Genomic DNA, 19593 nt, shown 5'->3' with positions numbered 1-19593 from the left:
TTTTACCAAATAGGGCTATATTCTGTATACTCACCCTACCTTGTCACAGCACAACTGATTGGCTGAAACACATTAAGAAGAAAAAAAAATCCACAAATGAACTTTTATGAAGGCACACCTGTTAATTAAAATGCATTCCAGGTGACTACCTCACAAAGCTGGCTGAGAGAATGCTAAGAGTGTGCAAAGCTGTTTTCAAGGCAAATGGTGGCTATTTGAAGGATCTCAAATATAAAATATATATTGATTTGTTTAACACTTTGGAAAATAGTAAAACATAAAGAAAAACCCTTGAATGAGTAGGTGTTCTATAACTTTTTACCGGTAGTGTAGATGTCAGGCGACATTCTCAGACTTTGTTTACTTTTCTTGTCTACTTCGGGAGCCTGGGGTAATTTAAAAACAGCCTGTAAGGGTGTTGTTCCAGGACCTGTTTTAACAGTTTCTCTTGATTGACCCTATTTCACTGATGAAAGTCCATTGGCATACAAGACAGACCACTGATCACTGTATCTGAACCTCCAGGTGGTGGCCAACGCAGTGGCAGCTCTGTCTGAGATCAGTGAGTCCCACCCCAACAGCAACCTGCTGGACCTCAACCCCCAGAACATCAACAAGCTTCTGACGGCCCTCAATGAGTGCACTGAGTGGGGCCAGATCTTCATCTTGGACTGCCTGTCCAACTACAACCCCAAAGACGAGCGCGAGGCCCAGAGGTACGCACACATCTTTAGTTGTCACCTCAAACAAAGTCGATTCATTGAGTTCTGTTATCATTCTGAACTTTTTTCCCCTGGTTTATATAAAAACTGAACTAAAACCTGATTTAGTTGTCAGAGTAACATATAATACTCATCCAAGTTTTTTCTTGTGGGACAGCTTTTGTATGTTAGTTTGCAAACTTCTAAATCCTGCTGCATGGTACTATGCTGCCCAAAAAGCTGTCTTGTGAAATGTATATTTTCTTCTACTTTATGCTTGCCAGCCAAGAAATGTCCCATCTTGGACACACGAGTGACACTTACATACAAGGGAAACAAACAGACATTGCTCCACTGTTTATTTACCCTCGCAGTGTATTTACATGTGGTTACAGAGTATCACATCAATCATTCCAAATAGGTTATAGAAATGCACCAAATTTCATATATTCATCCCGATATGTTTATATGCATACATACACTATATGAACAAATGTACAGTGGCTTGCGAAAGTATTCACCCCCTTGGCATTTTTCCTATTTTGTTGCCTTACAACCTGGGAATAAAATACATTTTTGGGCAGTTTGTATCGTTTGATTTACACAACATGCCTACCGTTTTGAAGTTGCTAAATATTTTTTATTGTGAAACAAACATGAAATGAGACAGAACTTGAGCGTGCATAACTATTCACCCCAACAATGTCAATATGTTGTAGAGACACTTTTTGCAGCAATTACAGCTGCAAGTCTCTTGGGGTATGTCTCTATAAGCTTGGCACTTCTGGACATTTTCACCCATTCTTCAAGGCAAAACTGCTCCAGCGCCTTCAAGTTGGATGGGTTCTGCTGGTGTACAGCAATCTTCAAGTCATACCACAGATTCTCAATTGGATTGAGGTCTGGGCATTGACAAGGCCATTCAAAGACATTTAAATGTTTCACCTTAAACCACTCAAGTGTTGCTTTAGCAGTATGCTTAGGGTCATTGTCCTGCTGGAAGGTGAACCTCCTTCCCAGTCTCAAATCTCTGGTAGACAAACAGGTTTCCCTCAAGAATGTCCCTGTATTTAGCGCCATCCATCATTCCTTATGTTCTGACCAGTTTCAAAGTCCCTGCCGATGGAAAAAAAAATATCCCCACAGCATGATGGGGATGGTGTTCTCGGGGTGATGAGAGGTGTTGGGTTTGCGCCAGACATAGCGTTTTCCTTGATGGCTTATTTTTTTCTTTAAGCAATGGATTTTTTCTGGACACTCTTCCGTAAAGCCCAGCTCTGTGGAGTGAACGGCTTAAAGTGGTCCTATAGACAAATGCACCAATCTCCGCTGTCGAGCTTTGCAGCTCCTTCAGGGTTATGTTTGGTCTCTATGTTGCCTCTCTGAATAATGCCCTCCTTGCCTGGTCCGTGAGTTTTGGTGGGTGGCCCTCTTTTGGCAGGTTTATTTTATGGCCCTCTTTTGGCAGGTTTATTTGACTTCTGAAGGTAATTGGTTGCACCAGATCATATTTGGGGGCTTCATAGCAAAGGGTGTGAATACATTTGCATGCACCACTTTTCCATTTTTTTGTTGTTGTTGTTTAGAATTGTTTAGAAAAAAAACTTTTTCATTTCGCTTCACCAATTTGGACTATTTTGTGTATGTCCATTACATGAAATCCAAATCAAAATCCATTTAAATTACAGGTTGTAATGCAACAAAAAAGGGAAAACGCCAAGGGGGATGAATACTTTTGCAAGGCACTGTATGTGGACACCTGCTCGTCGAACATCTCATTCCAAAATCATGGGCATTAATTTGGAGTTGGTCCTGCCTTTGCTGTTATAACAGTTCTGGGAAGGCTTTCCACTAAATGTTGGAACATTGCTGCGGGGACTTGCTTCCATTCAGCAATGAGGATTAGTGATGTTGGGCGATTAGGCCAGGCTGGCAGTTGGCGTTCAATTCATCCCAAAGGTGTTCGATGGGTATGAGGTCAATGCTCTGTGCAGGCCAGTCAAGTTCTTCCATACCAACCTCGACAAACCATGTCTGTATGGACCTCACTTTGCGCACAGGTGTATTGTCATGCTGAAACAGGAAAGGGCCTTCCCCAAACTGCCACAAATTTGTTGTCACAAAGCACAGAATCTTCTAGAATGTCACTGTATGCTGTAGCATTAAGATTTCCCTTCATTGGAACTAAGGGTCCTAGCCTGAACCATGAAAAACAGACCCAGACCATTATTCCTCCTCCACCAAACTTTACAGTTGGCACTATGCGTTCGGGCAGTTAGCGTTTTCTTGGCATCCGCCAAACCCAGATTCGTCCGTTGGACTGCCAGATGGTGAAGAGTGATTCATCACTCCAGAGAACGCATGCTCTAGAGTCCAATGGCATCGAGCTTGACACCACTCCAGCCGACACTTGGCATTGCGCACAGTGATCTTAGGCTTGTGTGGGGCTGCTCGGCCATGGAAACCCATTTCATGAACCTCCCGACAAACGGTTCTTGTGCTGACGTTGCTTCCAAAGGCAGTTTGGAACTCGGTAGTAAGTGTTGCAACCACGGACAGATTATTTTTTTTACACGCTTCAGCACTTGACTGTCCCGTTCTGTGAGTTTATCAAATCAAATTTTATTGGTCACATACACATGGTTAGCAGATGTTAATGCGAGTGTCGGGAAATGCTTGTGCTATGCTTGTGCTTCTAGTTCCGATCATGCAGTAATATCTAACAAATTATCTCACAACAACTACCTTGTACACACAAGTGTGAAGGAATGAATATGTACATATAAATATATGGATGAGCGATGGCCGAACGGCATAGGCAAGATGCAGTAGATGGTATAGAGTACAGTATATACATATTAGATGAGTAATGTAGGGTATGGAAACATTATATAAAGTGGCATTGTTTAAAGTGACTAGTGTTACATTTATTACATCCAATTTTTAATTATTAAGTGGCTAGAGATTTGAGTCAGTATGTTGGCAGCAGCCACTCAATGTTAGTAATGGCTGTTTAACAGTCTGATGGCCTTGAGATAGAAGCTGTTTTTCAGTCTCTCGGTCCCTGCTTTGATGCACCTGTACTGACCTCGCCTTCTGTATTATAGCGGGGTGAACAGGAAGTGGCTCGGGTGGTTGTTGTCCTTGATTATCTTTTTGGCCCTCCTGTGACATTGGGTGCTGTAGGTGTCCTGAAGGGAAGGTAGTTTGCCTCTCTGGAGAGCCCTACGGTTGTGGGCGGAGCAGTTGCTGTACCAGGTGGTGATACAGCCCGACAGGATGCTCTTGATTGTGCATCTGTAAAAGTTTGTGAGTGTTTTAGGTGACAAGCCAACTTTCTTCAGCCTCCTGAGGTTGAAGAGGCGCTGTCTGTGTGGGTGGACCATTTCAGTTTGTCCGTGATGTGTACGCCGAGGAACTTAACTTTCCACCTTCTCCACTACTGTCCCGTCGATGTGGTTCGGGGGTGCTCCCTCTGCTGTTTCCTGAAGTCCACTATCATCTCCTTTGTTTTGTTGACGTTGAGTGTGAGTTTATTTTCTGACACCACACTCCGAGGGCCCTCACCTCCTCCCTGTAGGCCGTCTCACCGTTGTTGGTAATCAAGCCTACCACTGTAGTGTCGTCTGCAAACTTGATGATTGAGTTGGAGGCGTGCATGGCCACACAGTCATGGGTGAACCGGGAGTACAGGAGAGGGCTGAGAACACACCCTTGAGGATCAGCAGGTGGAGATGTTGTTTCCTACCCTCACCACCTGGGGTCATCCCATCAGAAAGTCCAGGACCCAGTTGCACAGGGCGGGGTGAAACCCAGGGTCTCGAGCTTAATGACGAGTTTGGAGGGTACTATGGTGTTAAATGCTGAGGTGTAGTTGATGAACAGCATTCTTTTGTGGCCTGCCACTTCGCAGCTGAGCTGTTGTTGCTACTAGACATTTCCACTTCATAATAACAGTAGTTACAGTTGACCGGGGTAGCTCTGTTATCAGAAATTTGATGAACTGACTTGTTGGAAAGGTAATATCCTATGATGGGGCCGCATTAAAAGTCACTGAGCTGTTCAGTAAGGCCATTCTACTGCTAATGTTTGTCCATGGAGATTGCATGGCTGTGTGCTCGATTTTAATACTCGATTTTAATACACCTGTCAGCAATGGATGTGGCTGAAATAGACAAATCCACTAATTTGAATGGGTGTCCACATACTTTTATATATATATAGTGTACTACTACTGCAACAACACAATCCAAAACATAGAACACAAACAAAAATCAAAGCTATGGTGTCGCAGATCCAGAGGACATGAGAACAGAATTAGCAGAGGTCCTGCTTTTCTGAACAGTGTGGTCTTGAGTTGTGCCTTAAAGGAGGACAGAGACTTTGCGGCCCTAATAGTGTCTGGAAATGCGTTCCGGAGCTGTGCAACTGAAAGCCCTGTCACGATAGATTTGAGTCTGAACCTGGAGGAGCGAAGGGTGCGTGTGGGGCAGGAGAGTAAAATTAGTTCAGACAGGTACTTGGGTCCAGAGTTGTGGATAGCTTGGTGGGATTGAACCAGGATTTTGTAGTCGATACGTGGGCATATTCGGAGCCAGTGGAGGTTGAACAGCACTGGAGTGAGGTGCTTGTCAGAGGTGGTGTGGGTGAGGACACCGTGCATCACAGTTCTGGAAATATTGTCGGCTGATTAGGCACTTGGCATATGCACCAACAAAAAGGGCATTACAATAGTCCAGACGGGATGAAATAAAAGTGCTCCAGTTTGTGATGGCATAGGTCATAACCTGCCAATGTTCTGTTGATGGAAAAATTTGACTTTGATCATACTGTTGATGTGGGCCTCAAACGAGAGGTGACTGTTAAATATCACACCCAGGTTGTGAACCTCACTGGAGGGGGTGACCTTGACACCAACAATATTGAGGCTGCTAATGTTGTTTTTATTGTGCCAGTGCCAATCAGGACGTCCTCTGTGTTTTTGCAGTTTAACTGAGGGAAACTTCACTGCATCCACGCTTTGTTGTCCTGCAGGCAGCTGACCAGGAGTGCAGTGGCATTGTCAGTGTTGAGACGTACAGCTGAGTGGCGCCAGCATAAAGTGAAACCCCAGTCCGTGTTTCCTCAAGATGTTTCCCAGTGGCAGCATGCAGATACAAATCAGCAGTGGTCCCAGGACCGAGTCTTGAGGGCCCCCCTGTCTGACCTACTAGGACAGATGGCAAAAAAATGGTAGCGATCAATGAGATAGTCCCGGACAGTGTCTGACAGGCCCAGGAGCTTCTCCATGCGGTCCAGTAGGATGGCATGGCTGACCGTGTAATGCTGCACAGAGGTCCAGCAGAATGAGGATGCTGGCAGCCCCAGAGTCGTTATTGGTGACTCTTATCAGGGCAGTCTTGGCACTGTGTCTAGCTCTGAAACCCGGCTGGAAGGGCTCAAGTAGGTTGTGAGTGGCCGGATGGTTTTGGAGTTAGAAACAGTACGTTCGAGGAGCTTGGAAATAGGCCTGTATTTCTTGAGGTTGTCAGGGTCAGATCCAGGCTTTTTAGGTACTGGTCTGACTGTGGCCAGTTTGAGCTGAGTAGGGACACATCCAGTGATGAGGTACTTGTTGGTCATTTCGGTGAAGAAAGGCTCCAGAGCAGGTAAGCATGTCATAGGGAGGTGGGGAGCAAGTGGTGGGCCTCATTGTCCTAACTAGCTTGGTTACATCAGCTGCAGTGACTGTGGTGAAGGTGGAGAAACTTGACTCAGGGAGCGTAGGACTGGGTAGCTCAAGTACCGGGGCTGGAGAGGACGGGATGGTGTTATTGATGTTTTCAATTTTGCTTTGGAAGGAGCACAGGTATTAATTGCACCTTCGGGAGGCTGAGGTAGCAGAATTGATTATAGGTTGGAGAAGCTTGTCCACAGTAGAGAACAGGGAGTTACCAATGGCGTTGCTGATCAGTTAGGACCAGTAGGATGTCCGAGGTGCATTTTAAGGCTTGTTTGTATTCTTGCTGATGTTGCTCATACATCTGCGCATATACAGTTAGACCAAGTTTTCTTATACTGTTGTTCTAGATGACGGCCAGTTGCCTTCAGAGAGCGTTGCTCTGCTCCTCGGTGTACCAGGGAGAAGATTTGGAGAAAGACACCATTCGGGTTTCCAAAGGAGCAACTTTATCCAGTATGGAGGCAAATGCAGTGTTGTGTTGAGCCACTAGTCAGTAACTTGCAGGTAGGAGATGGATTCAGTAAGCTGGCCAGTGTTTGTTTTTAGACTCCTAAACTAAATGGAGTGTTTGTTTGGCCGAGTGGGTAGAGGAATAGCTAGGGTGAAGGTGATGCGTTTATGGTCGGACATCCCTGACACGTTTCCTTCCAATTTGGAGAATTCCACGTCTGTAGTACAGACCAGGTCTAGTGTATGGCCTTTGTTGTGGCTGTCAAAGACCACGTGCTGTTGGAGTCCAAAGATGTCCAGGACATCAGCCAGGCCGGTAGAGAGACTGCAGTCGACATGTATGTTGAAATGACCAAGCACTAGCATAGCAGGGCACAAAGGGCTCAGGAGTGTTAGTAGCTCAGGTAGTTGCGCAAGAAAGTCAGAGTTGAGCTTTCGGAGGTCGATAAATCAGCACAGACAGTACTGATACAGAACCAGTGCTCTTGAAAGCCATGCATTCAAAACATGAGATTGCTGGTACTGGAGTAGACTTCACAGTGCCGTCAGTCCTGCAGATTACATCCAATCCACCACCATGTCCAGATGTACGAGAACAGTCCAGGTAGGTGTAACCAGATGGAGTGCATTGTTTGAGGGATATGTACTCATTGGGCTGATGCCAAGTCTTACTGAGGCAGAGAAAGTCTAGACCTCTATCAGTGTCATTAAGTAGTAACCCTTTGTTGTTAATGGATCCTGCATTTAAAAGGCCCAGTTGAATAGCTTTGGAAGTTGCCAAAGGGGCAGCCTGCAGAACAGACCAGTGTCCTTTATTATCCACCTCCGGTGTGTGTGATGTACTGCTCGCAGTGTGACTGCACACAATAGACATGCATTTTTTTCTGCGTTTTATTCTCCTGAGGATTGTCGTGGAATATTTCTGAGAGACTTTTAGATTTCTTCAAAACAATCAAACTTTATGATTAATTATTGCAATAACGGAGTGGTCAACGACCACCCTTAAGTGATTCATGAGAGCACAACGAAAAAGATTTGGGTTACAGATCTTTATAGCAAAGCACATCCTCCTGAATGTTCATGACAAACAACAGATGTGTTGAATTATACAAAGGTACATTGTGATATCAAGCAGCAGACAGCAAGATTTACATGGTGCCAAATGTCTGTCTCTAGGTCTTTTACTACTTGTTTATACAGAAATACTAATGCAACATAGGACACTAGGTCCTTCCCTCAAATTATGAAGTCCAGTGTTCATCTGCAATGTGGGAGAAATAAACTGGAAGGAGGGTTTGCCTGGCACTGGCAGACAGGCCAGCATTTCACAGACACTAATCATGGAATGGAATGCAGTCTTTAGGTTTTATCACCAAGGCATTGTAAATCAACTGTCAGCGTTAAGCCTCAGAGGCTCCTCTCAGAAGAACAGACAAAGTGTGAAAGTACTAATACAAGAATACATTCTAATATAAAGTCATGTGAATAACATAATGTTGTAATTTCCACCACAGGATTCTGTATTGCATAAGGCTGTTTTTCATCTCCCTGCACTTCTGAGGAATCTTTGGGTGTAGTGAGTGATAGTTGCTGCCATTTCTGTATCTTTTGGTCCAGCCTTTGATCCAATAAATGGGAGATGAGATAAGAAGAGATGAGGATCTCGGAGGATCGGAGCTGGTATTTGAATCCAAACAATTAGCTATTTGGTTGGAGAAGTAGTCAAATATGTTAACTAATTTAATGTTGTTGAGGGGGAAAAAATACACTACTTGATTAGCTATATAAAAAATAAGTTGAGAAAAAAAATGCACATAAACACCTAAAACAAATAATTAAGGATACGTTTGCAGGAGTGAACCACCAAGGCAACCATGGAATTCAGTATAGCATTGAGATCGATACAGGTAACTGCCAAAATAAAGGAAACACCAACATAAAGTGTCTTTATAGGGCATTGGGCCACCACAGCATCAATGTGCCTTGGCATAGATTCTACGAGTGCCTGGAACTCTATTGAAGGGTTGCGACACCATTCTTCCATGTGAAATTCCATAATTTGGTGTTTTGTTGATGGTGGTAGAAAACACTGTCTCAGGCTCCGCTCCAGAATCTCCCATAAGTGTTCAATTGGGTTGAGATCTGGTGACACACACACGCACTTTAAACCCCCCATTCTCCTTTGAGACCCCTCTTTCAAAGTCACTGAGATCTCTTCTAGCCATGCTAGCCAAAATAAAAAATATCTGAGCTATTTGTTATGTACCAATTAGTTATGTCCTGTATAGGGAGTTGTGATTAATCTCCACAATAAGTCCTGTGTACTAAATCTCTACCAGATGTTTATTGCATCTAAAGTAAACTGCTGAGTTTGTCCACTAAAATCACTTATGGTGTTGTCAACTTTTAAATCCTTTGTAATATAGATTGCACTAATAAACCCACCTGTCCTCTTTATTTTCCAGCATCTGCGAGCGTGTCACTCCCCGTCTCTCCCATGCCAACTCGGCGGTGGTGCTGTCGGCCGTTAAGGTGCTGATGAAGTTCCTGGAGCTTCTGCCCAAGGAGTCGGACTACTACAACACCCTGCTGAAGAAGCTGTCCCCACCACTGGTCACCCTGCTCTCTGGGGAGCCAGAGGTCCAGTATGTGGCCCTCAGGAACATCAACCTCATCGTCCAGAAAAGGTCAGTGGGACATTTACACTCAACATTAATGCTAAGTTATTGCTAGCCTCCAAGGGATCAGGGCTGGAACAGAGCCATACATCAAAATGTGTTTAGTTTATCACTTTCTAAATGAATCCTCAGTGATGTGGAATGTTTGGTGTTGGATAAGGCCCAGTGAAGTAAAAAAATATGATTTTTCTGTGTTTTATATATACAGTGCAAGTATTCAGACCCCAATGACTTTTTCCACATTTTGTTAGGTTGCAGCCTTATTTTAAAATGAATTTAAATTTTTTTCTTTTTCTGAATCTAATTTTTATTCCAACCTCATAGTGTGGAAATATTTGTATTTATTTATTTAACCTTTATTTAAGTAGGCAAGTCAGTTAAGAACAAATTGGCCCAGCGTCATCCGGGTTAGGTTTTGGCTGGGGTAGGCCATAATTGTAAATAAGAATTTGTTCTTAACTGATTTGCATAGTTAAATAAAGGTTAAATAAATAATTACAAATATTTCCACACTGTGAGGTTGGAATATTACTGTGAAAATGAAAAGACGGCCTGAAAGGTCATCCTGTTTTGTTTGCATGGTGTTTTGGCCTGCCTGGTGACATCACTAGGCGGTAAATCAGTTAATCAAATCAAGCTTTATTTATACAGGCCATTTCAGACATGGAATGCAAATGCAATGTGCTTCACAGGAAAAAATGAAAAATAAAAAAAAGTGAATTTATATTTCTGTTTTTATTTTCACTGTTTTTTATTTTCATTTTTTTGTGTGTGTGTGTATATATATGTATATATGTATATGTATATGTGTATATATATATATATATATATATATATTTATGATATTTTTCAAAATTTTAAAGAAATCCCATGCTTTTAAAAAATCCCATGTTTGAGAAATATACCACAACATTTTTGCTCTGCTTCAGTGAAATGTTTGAAAGATTTTCATGGTTGTGCTTTTCTTTTTTTATATTATATATATATATATATATATATATACTACACAACAAACATGAGGGGGAAAAAAATAAGAACAATAAAAATTGAAAGATTAAAAAGCACCCTATAGAAAAGCAAAGCTTAAAAGGTGTGTTTAAGATCTCTTTTAAATACAGTACCAGTCAAACGTTTGTTTTGGTTAATACATGATTCCATATGTGTTATTTCATTGTTTTCATGTCTTCACTATTATTCTACAATGTAGATAATAGTCAAAATTAAAGAAAACCCCAGGAATGAGTAGATGTGTCCAAACTTTTGACTGGTACTGTTTGTCCACAGTTTCTGCCCCCCCTCCGGTTCTCTGGCAGGCTGTTCCAGAGGCTGGGGGCATAATAACTAAATGCTGCCTCTCCATGCTTCTTGGTCCTAGACTTTGGGAAAGTTAAAAGGCCAGTGCCAGAGGACCGAAGAGACCTACTGCATAACTTAAAAGCACGTCTGACATGTATCGGGGTGCACAATCGTAGATTGATTTAAAAACCATTAAAATACTTTTTAAAATGAATTATAAAACTCACAGGCAGCCAGTGCAGAGACCTTTAAAAACCGGTGTAAATGTGTGCTTTCCGTCTGGTCTGCAGCACAGTACCCGTGCTGCAGCATTCTGTATGTTTTGCAGTTGACCAATGGCTTTTCTTGGGTAGACCAGCCAGGAGAGTATTACAGTATCAGCCTGTGATCAGAAATTGCTTTGGCAATGTTCCTCAGCTGGTAAAAAGCTATTTTGGTCACATTCCTAATGTATGATCCGAAGTTGAATTCAGATTCTAAAATGACACCCAGGTTTTTTACCTGGTGTTTTATCTTTATTGCCAGTGAATTAAAATGTGCGACCAGATCCTCTCTGTGCTTTGGCTCCAACAGTAAGTACCTTGGTCTTGTATTAATTAATCTGGAGAAAGTTGTGAGCCATCCAAGTATTTAAGTTAGGAATACAGTCTAATTTATCAGTGGAGCTAAAATCCTCTGGTGGCACAAATGTAAAGTTGTGTATCGTCTGCCTAGCAGTGAAAATCAATACTGTGCTTTCTGAAAAATTCTGCTAAGGGGTAACATGCTGTATATAAACTGAACATTTCCGGACCTAAAATCTAACCTTGTGGAACGCCACGTGATATGTATTTTCTCTTGAGTTATTTTTACCAAGGGTGACAAACTCTCCACCAGTTAAATAGGTGTTAAACCAAGTTTGAACGGGACCTGAGAGGCTAACCCACCTCTCCAGTCTGTCCAGAAGGACATCATGGTCACCAGTGTCAAATGCTGCACTTAAATCCAAGAGTACAAGGACAGAGAGTTGTTTGGCATCTGTGTTGGCACAAAGATAATTTACCACTTTAACTGAAGCGGTCTCTGTGCTGTGGTGGGCACAAAAACCAGATTGGAATTTTTCCAAAATACCGTTTGCACTTAATCATTTAGCTGTTTGAAAACATATTTCTACAGAATTTTGCTTAAGAATGGAAGGTTGGAGATTGGTTGAACATTTCTAAGAGCTGAAGAAACTAGATTGATTTTCTTCAGAACAGGATTCACTATAGCAGTTTTCAGTGCAGTGGGGAAAGTGCCTGTGAACAGGGAGTGGTTAACAATAGCTTGCCCTTCTTCAGATATGCAATTAAAAAATGTTTTGAAGAAGGTGGTGGAGATGGGATCTAGAAGGCTTGTGTTATCACTTTCCTGAGGATGTCGGTGTTAACCATGGAAAATAAATCCATAGTGCCTATGCGTGGTAGGCTAAGGCACATATCAAACTTCTCATCAGGTCTTGCTTGACTGATACCCAGCCTAGTGTTTGTTATCTTGTCTCTGAAATATGCCGCAAACTCATCACGTTTGGAAAGTTCACATAGGTTTGCAGGGGTAAGATTTATCAGTGCACTTTTGAATTAATCTGATTATTAGTGATCAATTTAGAAAAATGAGCCCGTCTGGCATTTCTAATTAACTTGTTATATATGCTAAGTTGCTCTCTCAGAACATCATAATGGACCTGCAACTTTGACTTAATAGACCAATAACCAAGTTAGTTCCAAACTTCTCTGCCAATAGCCGCTAGTTTTTGGTTTTCCCCTCCCACTCAGACCACTCCCAGACAGTTCTAGCAAAATTCTTGCTTGCTCTATGCTAAGAAGCATTTTGTATACCTTTTTTTTTACCATTTTATTTAATTCAGTCACAGTAAGTTCATTTTTACAGAGAAATTATTTGATGTTGAGATTAAAACGGCTGCATTGGACCATTTTTATGTCTTGGCACCATGTTTTCGTTTTGTGTCCTCACTTCCTAGCCACTAGATGACAGCATTTCTCTCCTTATGTACCTTTCCCATCTCTCAGCTCTGTGGGTTCAGATCAGGACCACATAGATAGACACATAGAGTTGTTCTGTTAAACAGCCACCACTAACATTGAGCGGCTGCTGCCAACACACTGACTCAACTCCAGCCACTTTAATAATGGGAATTGATGGGAATTGATGTAAAATATATCACTAGCCACTTTAAACAATGCTACTTAATATAATGTTTACATACCCTACATTATTTATCTCATATGTATACGTATATACTGTACTCTATATCATCTACTGCATCTTTATGTAATACATGTATCACTAGCCACTTTAAACTATGCCACTTTGTTTACATACTCATGTCATATGTATATACATACTGTACTCGATACCATCTACTGTATCTTGCCTATGCCGCTCTGTACCATCACTCATTCATATATCTTTATGTACATATTCTTTATCCCTTTACACTTGTGTGTATAAGGTAGTAGTTTTGGAATTGTTAGCTAGATTACTCGTTGGTTATTACTGCATTGTCGGAACTAGAAGCACAAGCATTTCGCTACACTCGCATTAACATCTGCTAACCATGTGTATGTGACAAATAAAATTTGATTTGATTTGTTCCCATTATAAATGTAATCTCTACTATTTAGGCCAGAGATTCTGAAGCAGGAGATCAAGGTGTTCTTTGTCAAGTACAACGACCCCATCTACGTCAAATTGGAGAAGCTGGATATCATGATTCGCCTGGCCTCCCAGGCCAACATAGCCCAGGTACTGCTCATGGAACCCCATACCTCACTGAATGGAAGTCTGTATTAGGGTGTTCATTTCTCATGATTTGCTGTACATCATTTTATACTTAGTCACTCTATACAGAAAACCATCTTTGGGGATGATAGCTCCATACTGTATATGTTTTGTTTGTTTTTCATACGGTATCTGTTTGACTTAGAATAATGTTATTGGCCCACAAAAATATACACTTTTGTTAATATAAGAACATGGCCCTTAAAAAACAACAGGTGCTAGCCCAGATTTGCATTAATCTGTTCAGCTGCACCAAAACACTGAGTATACCAAACATTAGGTACACCTTCCTAATATTGAGTTCCCCCCCTGTTGGGGCCTGGACTCTACAAGGTGTCGAAAGCACTCCACAGGGATGCTGGACCATGTTGACTACAATGCTTCCCACAGTTGTCAAGTTGGCTGGATGTCCTTTGGGTGGTGGACAATTCTTGATACACCCAGGAAACCATTAAGCGTGTAAAACCCAGCAGAGCTGCAGTTGTTGACACAAACCGGTGCACCTGCTACCATACCCTTTTTAAAGGCACTTACATTTTTTTGTCTTGCCCATTCACCCTCTGAATGGCACACACATACAGTCCATGTCTCACTTGTCTCGAGGCTTAAAAATCCTTCTTTAACCTGTCTCCTCCATTTACACTGAAGTGGATTTAACAAGTGACATCAATAAGGGATCATAGCTTTCACATCGATTCATCTGGTCAGTCTATGCCATGGATAGAGCAGGTGTTATTAATGTTTTGTATACTTAGTTTTTATTGAAGACTTATTTCGACAGACATGTTCACCTCCCAATGCGTCACTCCTAATCTGTTTTAGCTGGTACTCTGACAGGCATGCTGTCAGATGATGCCTTAATGAACACACGTTTTGGACAGTGGATGTACTTGCTTCCTTTGTTGTTAAAAGACAAGCCTTGGCTTGGGTTGTTTAGCCTTGGATGCATACATAATTCACCAACCTTAACCATGTCTCCTCAAATCATTATCTTACAATGTCAATGCGCTTGCTTGTCCTCTGTGTGTAAATGTGTGTGTGTGTGTGTGTGTGTGTCATGTTTTTCACTCATATGCCCTGCTCTCCCCCCAGGTGTTGGCTGAGCTGAAGGAGTACGCCACCGAGGTGGATGTTGACTTTGTGCGTAAGGCAGTGAGAGCCATCGGACGCTGTGCCATCAAAGTAGAGGTAGGAATCTGAGACCCCATCATAGATGGACACAGAGAGGGTCTTTGATCAGATTTTATAGCTCTTCCATAAAAGTGCCATCCAATCCTATGAAGTTGTTTGAAGGAGTTTAAACGAGGTACTTTGGCCACTGATTACATTTAAAAAACATTTTTATCTGTGTTGGGTCAGTGTTGACTTTGTTCCTGTTTTCTCTCTGTTAGCAATCTGCTGAGCGCTGTGTGAGCACCCTGCTGGACCTCATCCAGACCAAAGTCAACTATGTGGTGCAGGAGGCCATTGTGGTCATCAGGGACATCTTCCGCAAATACCCCAACAAGTAAGTGTCCTTTTCCCTCCATCCCCGATAATTATCAATAAAGATGGAGATTTATTTTCCTCAATAGGACCTATACCTCCCCTGTCTGTGTATATATAATACCTGTGTATATTCCGAGGCCCAGACAGACACTAGTATATACCCTGACCCTTTGTGTTCTCTCTCTATCTCTTCAGGTATGAGAGCATCATCGCCACGCTGTGTGAGAACCTGGACTCTCTGGACGAGCCGGATGCTCGCGCCGCCATGATCTGGATCGTGGGAGAGTACGCTGAGAGGATCGACAACGCTGACGAGTTGCTGGAGAGTTTCCTGGAGGGCTTCCACGACGAGAGCACCCAGGTCAGTTGTCCCAGAGCAGAGCGCCCAGGTCAGTTGTCCCAGAGCAGAGCGCCCAGGTCAGTTGTCCCATAGCAGAGCCCCCAGGTCAGTTGTCCCAGAGCAGAGCGCCCAGGTCAGTTGTCCCAGAGCAGAGCAGCCAGGTCAGTTGTCCCAGAGCAGAGCAGCCAGGTCAGTTGAGGTCTGCAATTTATAATCTAATTCTACCCCGCAAGACCATTAATATAAATTTGAAAAGATTGGGTAAATGTTTCACCTTGTTGGTTTCATTTGACTATCTTAATGCCAGATGGCCTCGTTGTTGCCTTTGGGACTTTATTTTTATTTATTTTACCTTTATTTAACCAGGCAAGTCAGTTAAGAACAAATTCTTATTTTCAATGACGGCCTGGGAACAGTGGGTTAACTGCCTGTTCAGGGGCAGAACGACAGATTTGTACCTTGTCAGCTCGGGGGTTTGAACTCACAACCTTCCGGTTACTAGTCCAACGCTCTAACCACTAGGCTACCCTGCCGCCTATTACGCCCTGCTTGGAAATTAATCTAGGGCAAAGACTGGATTGAATATGGTAAGAGCTCCACCTTGCCCTTGTCTTTAATTTCTGCTATATTGCTTTCATTAATGCCATCCTTTCAGATCTACACGTGCCTTGTGGCTAGGAGTTGATTTGGCCCCGCCCTAACAATAATTACCTTTCTTATCTGGGTTGTGGGGTCAGACCATTCAGTCTTGGGGGTGTGTTGTGTTTCAGGTCCAGCTCACTCTTCTGACGGCCATCGTCAAACTATTCCTCAAGAAACCCTCTGAGACTCAGGAGCTGGTGCAGCAGGTCCTTAGTCTGGCCACACAGGTGACATATACACACACACACACACAAACACACAGAGAGGGAGGGAGAGAGACACACACATACACACACACCAATATATCTCCCTCTTTTGCTTCAAACTGTTTCAAACTTCAACTCAACACTGTCTATTCACCACTGTGATTCCTTCCCCTTGTGTCATCCTAGGACTCCGACAACCCTGACCTACGTGACAGGGGTTACATCTACTGGCGCCTGCTGTCCACCGACCCAGTGACTGCCAAGGAGGTGGTCTTGTCCGAGAAGCCCCTGATCTCGGAGGAGACGGACCTGATTGAGCCCACCCTGCTGGATGAACTCATCTGCCACATTGGCTCCCTGGCCTCCGTCTACCACAAGCCCCCAAATGCCTTTGTGGAGGGTAGTCATGGCATCCACCGCAAGCACCTGCCCATCCAGCACGGCAGGTAAGACACAGTTATGAGAAAGTTACTCAGTTACCAAGTCCCAGGAAGACACACTCACCTAACCCCCCAAATAAAGCTTCCCTCCCCCTCTAGCACAACACAAAGGCTATCATTGCTTACACACAAATACCAACATCTGTTTTCCCATAGTGGGTGTGGCAATAGCGCTGTCTCCGACCTAAATTTAGAGGCCCTCTTCTTGGATGCAGATACAAAATGTTGCTGTTTTAAAGCCAATTTCCTACAATTCTACACATTTTGCCATGGGGCAGAGAGAAGATTAGTTGTAAAGCTAGTTTCCTGCAATTCTACACATTTTGACGTAGGGCTGAGAGAATGCCGTCTTATGCTATCTGAGTGACTCAAACATTATAACAAAATCAACGGGGTCCCCATGCCATGATATTTTTTACATTTTAGATTCTCCCTGAAGGTCTAGTTTTTATTTTGGTGATTGTTAGTTCTAAAAAAAATCTTATTAAAGCATGTATATCTCCAGTATATTTTCTCCTATACTTTATATCTGGTTTGAGTCGTTCCTTGGGGGGGTGGGGGGGTTTATCATATTTCTGGGAGTGGTGGCAACTATTTAGAAGTGTTGCTAAATGAATATAGGGGAAACACTGACATATTAGCATCTGTGTCCTCTCTTTCCACCTCTCAGCATTGATACAGGCGAGAGCCCGGTGAGCGCAGGGCCAGCGGCCCCCATTGAACAGGCCCAGTCAGTTATCCCCTCCCAGGGTGACCTGCTGGGAGACCTGCTCAACCTGGACCTGGGTCCCCCCGTCAACGTGCCCCAGCAGTCCTCCATGCAGATGGGTGCTGTCGACCTGCTGGGCGGAGGCCTCGACAGCCTGGTGAGTGACGGACACTCACACACAATTGCAAACAACTGAGTTTATTTATTTGGGTTGGAATGGTGGGGATTGTCAATGTAGTCCATGAGGGATCAGTAGGACCGCACTCTCCAGATTGTTTCATTGTGCCATGAACAATAAAACGTAGTATAATGTTGTGTGGAGAATGTGGTCTCATTGATGGTTTCCTAAGCAGGGTAGGCTTTTCTCAGGCTTTTCACCTGAGATGTTGTAGGGACGCAGAGGAATTCTAGAGGGCATTTTAATTGCATCTGCGTATTACTAGGATAACTGCAGCTTTTGGAATGCATCAGTGACAGTGGTACATGGTGTTCCTGTCAAATATTATGAAGTTGTAGGCCTAAGGTTTACTGTGGAGTGAAAAGGCATAGTTTTTTTGCTGTGGCTGGGCAGTGTTGTCAGATGTCAATACTCTAGTCAGGCTGTTGGAAGTTTCCTTGGCGACATCAAACTCATCGATGTACAGTGCCATGAAAAAGTGTTTCTCCAATTTTTGATTTTCTCTATTTTGCATATTTTTGATACTGAATGTTATCAGATCTTCAACCAAAACCTAATATTAGATTAAGGGAACCTGAGTTTACTAATAACAAAAACATTTATACTTATTTTATTTAATTAACAATATTATGCAACACATAATTCACCTGTGTGGAAAAGTAATTGCCCCCTTACGCTCAATAACTGGTTGTGCCACCTTTTAGCTGCAATGACTGCAACCAACACATCCTGTAGTTGTTGATCAGTCTCTCACATCACCGTGGAGGAATTTTGGCCCACTTTTGTATGCAGAACTGCTTCAACTCAGCGACATTTGTGGGTTTTCAAGCAGGAACTGCTCTTCTCACATCCTGCCACAACATCTCAATTTGGATTAGGTCTGGACTTTGACTAGGCCATTCCAAAACTTCCAATGTATATGTAAACGAGAGGTCGATCGATTATGATTTTTCAACGCCAATACCAATTATTGAAGGACCAAAAAAAGGCAATACCGATTAATCGGGACGGTTTTAAATGTTTATTTTTATTTGTAATAATGACAATTACAACAATACTGAATGAACACTTATTTTAACTTAATATAATACATCAATAAAATCAATTTAGCCTCAAATAAATAATGAAACATGTTCAAGTGCAATATGTGCCAGGTAAGAAAGCTAACGTTTAAGTTCCTTGCTCAGAACATGAGAACATATGAAAGCTGGTGGTTCCTTTTAACATGAGTCTTCAATATTCCCAGGTAAGAAGTTTTAGGTTGTAGTTATTATAGGAATTATAGGACTATTTCTCTCTATACGATTTGTATTTCATATACCTTTGAGTATTGGATGTTCTTATAGGCACTTTAGTATTGCCAGTGTAACAGTATAGCTTCCGTCTCTCTCCTCGCTCCTACCTGGGATCGAACCAGGAACACATCGACAACAGCCGCTCTCGAGGCATCGTTACCCATCGCTACACAAAAGCCGTGGCCCTTGCACAGCACGGGGAACAACTACTCCAAGTCTCAGAGCGAGTGACATTTGAAAGGCTATTAGCGCGCACCCTGCTAACTAGCTAGCCATTTCACATCGGTTACAGCAGCCTAATCTCGGGAGTTGATAGGCTTGAAGTCATGAACAGCGCAATGCTTGAAACATTGCAAAGAGCTGCTGGCAAAATGCACGAAAGTGCTGTTTGAATGAATGCTCACGAGCCTGCTGGTGCCTACCATCGCTCAGTCAGACTGCTCTATCAAATCATAGACTTAATTATAACATAACACACAGAAATATGAGCCTTAGGTCATTAATATGGTAGAATCCGGAAACTATTATCTCGAAATCAAAATATTTATTCTTTCAGTGAAATATGGAACCGTTCTGTATTTTATCGAAGTCTAAATATTTCTGTTACATTGCACAACCTTAAATGTTA

General features: G+C 42.7%; 1 protein-coding gene across 3 annotated transcripts in view; it reads left to right on the top strand.

Moving 5' to 3' along the window:
* LOC110537549 (AP-2 complex subunit beta) overlaps positions 1-19593 on the top strand; it is an 84139-nt gene that overhangs the window by 22287 nt on the left and 42259 nt on the right. For all 3 annotated transcript variants that reach the window (XM_036937506.1, XM_021623673.2, XM_021623672.2), the window contains 9 exons: positions 526-716; positions 9339-9560; positions 13511-13631; positions 14760-14855; positions 15059-15174; positions 15351-15516; positions 16266-16364; positions 16530-16789; positions 17454-17649. In XM_036937506.1, the coding sequence (XP_036793401.1) occupies positions 526-716; positions 9339-9560; positions 13511-13631; positions 14760-14855; positions 15059-15174; positions 15351-15516; positions 16266-16364; positions 16530-16789; positions 17454-17649 (1467 nt within the window). The remainder of the gene's footprint in view (positions 1-525; positions 717-9338; positions 9561-13510; positions 13632-14759; positions 14856-15058; positions 15175-15350; positions 15517-16265; positions 16365-16529; positions 16790-17453; positions 17650-19593) is intronic.

This window comes from Oncorhynchus mykiss, chromosome 12, assembly GCF_013265735.2.
Source record: "Oncorhynchus mykiss isolate Arlee chromosome 12, USDA_OmykA_1.1, whole genome shotgun sequence".
Lineage (NCBI taxonomy): Eukaryota > Metazoa > Chordata > Actinopteri > Salmoniformes > Salmonidae > Oncorhynchus > Oncorhynchus mykiss.
This window is presented reverse-complemented; position numbering and strand designations above follow the sequence as displayed.